General features: G+C 36.5%; 1 protein-coding gene across 2 annotated transcripts in view; it reads right to left on the bottom strand.

Moving 5' to 3' along the window:
- Positions 1 to 226: 226 nt before the first annotated feature.
- Positions 227 to 9,684, bottom strand: part of LOC109381710 (dynactin-associated protein-like) — a 26,548-nt gene continuing 17,090 nt past the window's right edge. For both annotated transcript variants that reach the window (XM_019640603.1, XM_019640602.1), the window contains one exon: positions 227 to 2,548. In XM_019640603.1, the coding sequence (XP_019496148.1) occupies positions 2,165 to 2,548 (384 nt within the window). In that variant the 3' untranslated portion in view covers positions 227 to 2,164. The remainder of the gene's footprint in view (positions 2,549 to 9,684) is intronic.

Below are 9,684 nucleotides of genomic sequence, written 5' to 3'. Positions count from 1 at the left end.
AATATTAGAACAACTGTCTGGTTTTGATATTTGCTGAATAAATCATTAAAACTAGGTGGTTACTTATTTATTGACTATGCAAATTTCACTTAGTATTTTCATAGTGTTTTCTAAAATTTTTGCTCAAGTTAATTATTTTAACTCGTGAAGATACTTTCCACAACTTTACTAATTTAACATTTTATTAAACCGTAAAAGTCTAAAGCAAAAAAAAGAATCCAAGAACTCATTCACTTCTTTATTTTACAAAGCACAGAACCCTGATGATCTCACATAACCTTAATCACAATGTCCTCCAACTAAATATTTGACATTAGGAAATTTATTGTTAAGAGAAGATGCCTCTTAAACACAAAGAAATTATTCTTCTGGTATTACCATGCTGTATTCTGTATTATATCTAAGAGTAAAGGAGGTAAATAACAGCTTTTATCACAGCATTAAGTTATTTAGGATAGCCTCTAGAATACAAAACTTTAAAAAAAAAGTGTTAGCAGTAAATTTATTTTAGCTCTTTTATTAAAAGGTTTTCTTACTTTTCTATCACAAAACAGAGTTTAACTTATAAGGAAGCATGTTTTAACCTAGTGAATTTAGTATTTCTTCTTCACAAGCATTTAAGTCAAAAGTATAGCAATAAATTGATTTAAAACTGTACTGGGGAAAATGCATTCACACTTATACCCTTTTGTTTATTAATTTTATCTAGAGCTTTATGAAATTCGTTTTCTAAAATTTATATAATACCTTTTATAACTCTTAAAGTCTATTGTCAATTAATGTTTGTAGTATAAAAAGTTACTCTTCAAAGACTCAAATTTTTACATTCCCCAGTGTCTGAGAAATAATACTAGCTGCACAAAAATAACAATTATCTGAAGAATGACCACATATCTAATATTTTGTCTGCAGAGTTAAATATTCAGTCAGGCCTTCAGGTCTATGCTAATTTACATGGCTTATTATTGACTGCAGCAAATTAATGTACAATTATATAAAACACAAAATCTTTTGCTTTAGAACATCTTGAAAAACAAAACAACACATTTAGAATCTTTAATGGTATGCAAGAGAGAATCAGAAGTTGTAAGCTGGAGACCCAGGCTCTGGTGAGAACTCAGAGGCTCTGAGTCTTTGACTAGAAGCCCCCTCTCCCTTCCCTGGGACAGGTTTCCCCTTTTGTAGAGTTTGGAAATTGGGTGTGGAGTGGGCAGTTTGCTTTAACTCTAAAGGTTTTTCCAGATTGAAATGTTTATGCTTCTATTAAGTATCAAACACTCAGAATAAAGCAATATTGCACAAGAGTCTGTGTTTTATAGCAAATTATAAGCTATGTGCCCTCAAAGTTATGATACAAAATGCAAAACAATTTAAAAGTTCAAATTTTATTAGTAGTTTATAGTAGTTTAGAGATTAAGCAAAATATCAAATATGGGAAATAGTCAGTGAAAGAGTACAGATATATAAAATATATCATTTGTTATATTTGAAGTATTGCTGTGTTTTTAATTTTAATCTATTAAACCCCCTTAACCCTCTCACTTTCTGCTTTAATTTTCTCTACTTAAATCCAAACTTTCACCCTTTCTCAACTTTCAGCTCTTCTCCGAAATCTTCCTTAATTATTCCTAGCCTCACTGATCTCCCCTCTTTTCTGAATTCACCAATAGGAGAAATACTTCTGTAACGATCGATAGGTATTTAATAATTTGTGCACATCAACCACTTTGAACATTTCTTTTTTCCCTTCCGGGGTACAAGTGCTGAAAATAGGTTAGGAAATAATCAACAATGGATGGTAAATACTGCCTTAAGAACCAACATGCAGGAAGGGAGCCTCTTCAGCCGTTGAAATCTTCATCCGTGATCACTGAGGTTATTTGTACAAGAAGAATGAAGAGAAAACTCTGGGCCCCAGCTGAGATGAGTTAGTCAGGCTCATGTAAAATTTTTCTTTTCCAATCATTTGAACATTGACGGACCCAAGACTGAATCATCACCATATGGCAATCCAGCAAATGATTGAGCAAGAGAGGCAAAATCTCATGAAGTCAAATACTTTGGAACCTCTTGGCAGGGAGGACAGAACAGCTTGGACATGCCTCCTTCAGAATAAGAGTGTTGATCTGGTTTGAGGAAGGCTGAGGGCTCAAAAATATCATTCTTACTCTTCAATGATAATTTCATGGTCCACTGTTGTGGTTCTAGTTGTCTCCATGGTAGATGGAGGCACTGTGGTAGGCAAGCTTTGGTTGGCCACAGGGGTAGATGGAGGCATTGTGGTAGGTGAGCTTTGGCTGGCCAAAGGGATAGAAGGCAGGGTGCCCTGAGACCCAGGCAGGAGTGATGAGGCAGGAGATGGGGTAGAACCAGGGATGCAGATGACATGTCTGAACTTTCCGTCTGCCTGAATGATGATGGTGGTGCCCGTGGTAGGCTTGCCAAAGTGGACAAAATATAAGACCAGAACTACAAGGGCTGTAGCAATTAGACAGGCCAATAGACACACGAGAAATGTTTTCCAGAGTGACCATGGTTTTGCTGTAGCCTGCAAAGGATTACAATAAGTGGATATTTCACCAAATTACAAAGTGGTAGCTTAGGTAAATGATTGCAATTAGAATAAAGCTAACCTTTTTCATTACTCCAAAAGCTGTAACTTAAAAGATAATGTGTCAACTCTCTCTCCCTCTCTCTCCCTTCCTCTCTCTCTCTCTCTCTCTCTCTCTCNGTCATGGGGATGTAAAGTAAAGCATAAGAAATATAGTCAATAAGATGGTAATAACTATGCATAGTGCCAGATGAGTACTAGACTAGTCAGGGGGTCACTTCTTAAATTATATAAATGTCTAACCACTAACCATATGCTGTACACCTGAAATTAATGTAAAATAATATTGAATGTCAACCTTAATTTGAAAATTAAAAATGGAGGGAAAGGTAAAGAGGAATAAGAGGTCCAAATTTCCAGGTAGAAAATAAATAAGTCATGGGAATGTAATGAACAGCATGGGGAATATAGTCAATAATATTGTGATATCATAGCACAGTGTCAGGTTGTTGCTGAACTTAACCATACTGATCACTTGTTTAGGAATATAAATGTTGAATAACTATGGCATACTCCTGATACTAATATAATATTGTATGTTAGCTGTATTTTTAATAAAAACCCTTAAAAAAAAGAAATGGTCTATCAACTATCATCTTGTGGCAGAGAGGTTGATCTTGCATGTGAGAACACATCGGTGACCTAACCTCAAGACATTCGTTAAACAGAAGATCTGAACGGGCAGAAGTTTTAAGATAACCCATTGATTTCACTTTGTGATTTCTCTTTGTTCACTAAAACAACCCTCTTTTAGCATGTATAAGAGCCATGTATGATGAAAGTCTATGCGTAAATGAGTCTAAATAACTCTTTTCAAAAGGAATAAATTTGAAATTCATAAAAAGATAATAAATTCAAAAAATAAAAATGTCATGTTTTTCACCTGGGTAGAGTGGGTAAAAAGAAATCTATCTCAAAAGTGAGACACTTTATTTTATATTTTGGGGGAAAACACCATACCTCTGCATACACACACACACAAAAAGAAGTCTAAAGAAGCACACGCTGAAATGTTTATAGCACTTGCCACTGTAGGTATGGTAATAATGTGAATAAACTAAAAAAAATTTTTTTTCTATTTTCCAAATAAACTTTTGCTTTGGACAACTTTCAGTTTTCTAATCAGGAAAGTACTATTAAAATATAGAAGCACTAAACATATCAGACACTTGCATTTACTTATGTTAAGTCCAAGTAACTTCAGCCTGAGGCTGCTCAGGATGGCTTTGGAGGTGACAGAAGTATTTAGACCAGTTAAAATTTCTCCTTCTTTTCAACACAGAATAATATCTCTAGGGGAAGAACTCTCTTCTTTCATTAGTTCCTTTATCCCATTTAAAGAAAAGTCTTTCGAAGAGTATTGAGTATTATTGTTATTTCCGCAAAACAGAGGGTTGGGCTGGAATCTCCAATGATTCCCATTTGTCAGTAGGTACTTAGAGAACAATTCTTTTGATCTTCAAATAAAAATATTTCTATGAAGTCTGAGGTAGGATTACTGCTTAGCCAGTACACTCTAGTTGAAAGATAATGCTTAATGGGTTGGTCTGCCTCTAATTATTTTTGTGGTAATTCAGGATTATTAAAGAAAATGATTGAGACATCAAGGTATTAAACTACTTAGGAAGAGCTGCTTTTCATTTCCCAGAAGCCCTGAGGGTCTCTGGCTGCAGGATGTGGAGGACAACTGAAACAGGAGTGAAACACACACACACACACACACACACACACACACACACATCTCTCAGGTATATAACTTTAGGGCCTTGCAGACTCTAATATTTATCTGTATGTCTGTCACCCAGAACAAAGAAAACTTTTTAGCTACAGTTCAAGCACAAAAAATCCAAGGGGGGCATTGAACAAGATCTTCCCCCCACCCTCATCTATAACTTTAGTAAACTGCACCATGGCCTCCTGCAAGAGCTAGAAGCAAAGGATTGTTCAGGGATTACTCAGAGGCAGATATATGTTTTTTGTCAACATGCTGTGTCGACTTTTATTATAGTAACTACTTTTCTTTAAGAAATAAACTATACTTTAAAAAGCAGCCAATGATCATGGATAATATGTATTGCGGGGGAGGGAGAAGAAGAAGGGGAAACCAATGAACTAGCTATATCTCTTCCTAACTGTCAACGATTGGAATTGGGGTAGGTGTTGCCCAAGACAGGATAGTGCTTGGCCAGAGATGAAACACACACACACACACACACACACACACACACACACACACACACACATCTCTCAGGTATATATAATAACTTCAGGGCCTTGCTGACTCTAATATTTGTCTGTCACCCAAAATGATAGAAACTTTTTAGCTGAAGTTCAAATGCAAAAATCCAAATGCAAAAAAATCCAAGGCGGGCATTGCGGGAGATCCTCCCCCACACTCATTTATAACTTTAGTAAACTGACCTTGGCCTCCTGCAAGAGCCAGAAGCAAAGGATTGTTCAGATTGAAATATGGTTTAATGCACAAAGTGCTCTTGGGTGCTGTGGGAGCCTGAATTATAGCCCCCTAGAGGTGTTTGTATCCTAATCCTCCAGAACCTATGAATATGTTACCTAACTTGGTAAAAAAGACTTTGTGGATATGATTAAGTTAAGGATCATGTGATGGGGACATTGTCCTGGATTATTCTGATGTAATCACAAGGGTCTTTACAAAAGGGAGACAGGAGATGAGAGGCAAGACGGTAATGTGACAACAGAAACAGAGATTGGAGTGATACAGCCATGTGCTGGTGGCCTTTAGAAGTTGGGAAAAGCAAGGAATACAGTCTCCTCTTTCCATAGGACCTACACAGGCAGATATTATATATAGGCAGATATAGGCTTCCATTCTGACTCTACATAAAAGGACTAGCACATCCCTTATACATAATAGGCATTTAATAAATATTGAATGTGTGAATGCATTTGTTACTATGACTGTATCTGCTCATTCATTCTACTTGGAGGAAAGATATAATGTATAAGAAGACACAGAAAGAGAAAATGTCTACCTAGAAAAAGGAATCTAAAGGTAGTCACATTGCCACAAAACTTTGTATTCAGCTCTATTTCCCCCCCCCCAAAAAAAAGAAGTTGGAAGTAACAGAATCTAGGTCTGCCATAGACAAAGGGTCAGCATTAACCCATATGTCTTTGCAATATAATTCTTTTCTTTAGTCCCCATTAATATGGAAGCCTAAGGAATTTGTCTATCCATTGATAGAGAGAAGGTCACATGGTAGAGTGGTTATGAGCATTGTTCCTGCTTATTAGACAGCATCAAGCAAACCATTATTCACATTAAAGGGGTCCCAGAAGAAGGAGAGAGACAGAGAGAACAAGAGCGAGAGAGAGAAAAAGAGAGAGGGAAAGAGAGGCTAAAAGCTTATTCAAAGAAATAATGGATGAAAACTTCTCTAACCTGGGGGAAAAGACAGCCATGCAGATCCAGGAAACCCAGACAGTTCCAAATAAGTCAGGTCTAAAGATCCATACTGAGACACATTATAATTAAATTGTCAAAAGATAAAAACAAGAGAGAATTTGAAAAGCAGCAAGACAAAACGACTTGTTACATACAAGGGAACGCCCATAAGATAATCATAAGTGGATTTTTTTAGCAGAAAATTTGCAGAGCCATGATATATTCAAAATACTAAGAAGGAAAAACTGCCAACCAAGAAAATCTACCCAGCAAAGCTGTCCTTCAGAATTTAAGAAAAGATAGTTTTCCAGGCAAATAAAAACTGGAGGAGTTCATCACCTCTAGACCGACCAAATAAGAAATGTTATGGGTACTTCTTCAAGTTAAAATGAAATGATGCTAATTAGAAACAGTAAAACATATGAAAGTATAAAGGTAAAGGTACTCATATAGTTAAATTCAAAATACTTTTATGTCATAATGATGGTGCGTAAATCACTTATAAAACTACTATGAAGTTAAATGACAAAAGTATATTTTAAAGTATAACTATATTAATTTGTTAATGAATACACATGGTAAAATGATGTAAATTGTGACATCAAATTTGTAGAAGCAGAGAGTAGAAAAGTGGTTGCCAGGAGCTGGGGGCAGTGAAGGTATTAGGGAGAAGGTTGTAAAAGCATACAAACTTTCAGCTATCAGATGAATAAGCTCTGAGGATAGAATGTAAAATATGACGAATGTAGTTGAAATGCTGTACTTTATCACTGAAATTTGCTAAGAGAGTAGAACTTAAATGTTCATATAAAAAAAGAGAACTAAGTTGATGGATGTGTTCATTAACAATGAAATAAATGAGTCTAGGTCTCTGACAGCCATGTAATTCCTTCTTCCAACTCTGGACCACTTACCTTCAGTCTCTTAATGCATGTGTGAAAAAAATGTCCACATATTATTTTTCTATAACGTTTATAACTTGAGTTTGTTTAGTGATGAATATATATATATATATATATATATATATATATATATATATACTCATCATATTCTTTACCCATTCATCCATTGACAGATACTTAGGTTGCTTTCATATCTTGGCTATTGTGAATAACACTGCAATGAACATGGGAGTGCAAACATCTCTTTCAGGTTGTTTTCATTTCCTTCTACTATATACCCAGGAGTGTGATTACTGGATCACATAACAGCTCTATTTCTAATTTTTTGAGGAACCTCTATACTGTTTTCCATAGTGGCTGTACCAATTTACATTCCCATCAACAGTGCCAAGGGTTTCCTTTTCTTCACATTTTCACCAACACTTGTTATCTCTTGTCTTTTTTATGATAGTCATTCTAACAGGTGTGAGGTGATATCTCATGGTTTTGATTTGCATTTCCCTGATAATTTGTGATGTTGAGTACCTTTCATGTGCCTATTGGCCTTTTATATGTCTTCTTAGGGAAAATGTTTATTCAGTTCTGCCCATGTTTTAATCAGACTTTTTTTGTTCTCCTATTGGGTTGTATGAGTTCTTTATGTATTTTGGATGTTAACCCCTTATCAGATATACAATTTGTAAATATTATCTCCCATTCTGTAGGTTGCCTTTTCATTTTGTTGATGTTTTCCTTTGCTGTATAGGAACTTTATAGTTTGATCATGGTGTATGATCCTTTTAATATGCTGTTGAACTCAGTTTGTTAATATTTTGTTGAGAATTTTTGCACCTATGTTAATTAGAGATATTGGTCTGTAGTTTTGTTTTCTTGTAGTGTCCTAGGCTGGCTTTGGTATCAGGGTAATTCTGGCCTTGTAAGAGGAGAGATAAAGACGTTCCCAGACAAACAAAAGCCAAGCAAATTCATCACCACTGGACCTGTCTTACAAGAAATGCCAAAAGGAGTTATTTAGGCAGAAATGAAAAGATTAAGCTTCTTTCTTTGTCTTTGATTTTTGACAGATTTATTGTAATATGTCTTGGAAAGGATCTTTTTAGTTGAGTTTGTTTAGTGACCTATGAGTTTCATGAACTTTGTTATCCAAATAGCTCCTCAGATTTGGGAAGTTCTCAGCCTTTACTTCTTTACATACACTTTCTGTCATCTATTTCTTCTCTTCTTTTTCTGGAGCTCTAATAACTTGCAAACCATTTTGATGGTATCCCTAGTGGTGTAGGATGCCAAGCGTGGGAATATGTGGCAGCACTGGGTCCAGCAGAGCATGCTGTCTGTTTGGTTCAGGCCACTAGGGTCCACAACATTGACAACCATGTTGTCCTTGACAAGCACTGTGAGGGGTTTGCAGTTGCTGCAAGGGCTGTTGGGGTCTTCAGCAGCACCTCCATGTCCAGTGACTAGGAACCAAGACAGGCAGCAGTGGTGGACAAAAACAGTGGCCACCACTGCTGGCTGCTGGTGCAGTTCCCAGGCTCCAGTGGAAGCAGGGATGGGAGGGAGTGGGGGAGGGAATCAGATGGCCGGCATCAGCGAACACAAATGCCTGGGGAGCAAAAGCTGGTGAAATCTGCAGGTGGTTTTCTGCAGTTGTGTGACTATTAGTTCCTTCTTCAGTGGCAAAATCTGTTGGATTTATCTGTAGCACAGTTTGCTGTGAACCACAATGACTCTTGCTGCATGGCTGCTATTGGAAATCCCTGCTTTTTCTCCTTTGTTCTTAGCCATCTCTATATGTCTCAGTTTTGCCCGTCATGGTGGGGCAAAATCAAAGTGGGACCTTTGGGTTACTCACCCTGCTCATCTTTTCTTGGCACAGGGGATGCTTTCTAGCTGGGAAGTTCCCTCTTAGTGTAGAACAATGCATGCTTGGGAAATAAGATGATGCAGGCAAAATGAAGCTTTCTTCTTTTTATTAATTAGTCTTAGATGTTCTGTTTTGCTATGTTGATGAAGTTCCTTAAGTGGACTCCAGTGTTCTTCCAGAGCTGTTCTAGCTCATGGATGAGCTGTGTAATTTGATATTTGTGGAAGGACGGAGGCTGCTGTCTGGTACGTCGCCATCTTGGTGACGTCCTCCCTCTGTGCACATTTATTTTAGTTTCATCTTTTTGTTGTTAATCTACCCTGTGTTTGTTTTGTTTGTGTGTTACCTTGGGGTACATTATGGACATTTTAAAACATCTTATCCAATAAGTGCAAAAGCAATATGAAGAGGAAGCCTACTATGAAGTCAATGTAAATGGAAAAAATGATTTAAAAAATTAAAATGTGAGAAAAATGATGACTGTCGCATATAATTTTTAGGAAGAAATTGTTTGATGGTAGGGACCATTTTGAAGGACAAAGAAAGACTTCTAGCAAACTCAGAAAATGCTCTCATAATGCTTTGACAAAAGTCACCTGGAGACATGACAAACCAGAAAATGTTTGACTTGATCATAACACTGATATTTTAGATCCCTATCACTATAATGACAATTATTGGGAAGCTTAGGAGGTTATTGAAGACTAAGCAGGGGAAAATTCACAAATACTTTGTTACAAAGTTGAGATGCTTACAAAGCTCAAAAAGCTTTTGAAAAAAAAAAAGCTCTTGAAACTGCACAATATCAAAGTGAGAGGCTTACATAGTGTAACTTCTGAAAGCGTTCCCTAAAATATTTGTGGACATCATCATGGAGCAGGGA

The sequence above is a fragment of the Hipposideros armiger genome, unplaced genomic scaffold (assembly GCF_001890085.2).
Source record: "Hipposideros armiger isolate ML-2016 unplaced genomic scaffold, ASM189008v1 scaffold_52, whole genome shotgun sequence".
Classification (NCBI taxonomy): Eukaryota; Metazoa; Chordata; class Mammalia; order Chiroptera; family Hipposideridae; genus Hipposideros; species Hipposideros armiger.
Note: the sequence above shows the minus strand (reverse complement) of the source record. Positions and strands in the feature narration are given on the sequence as shown.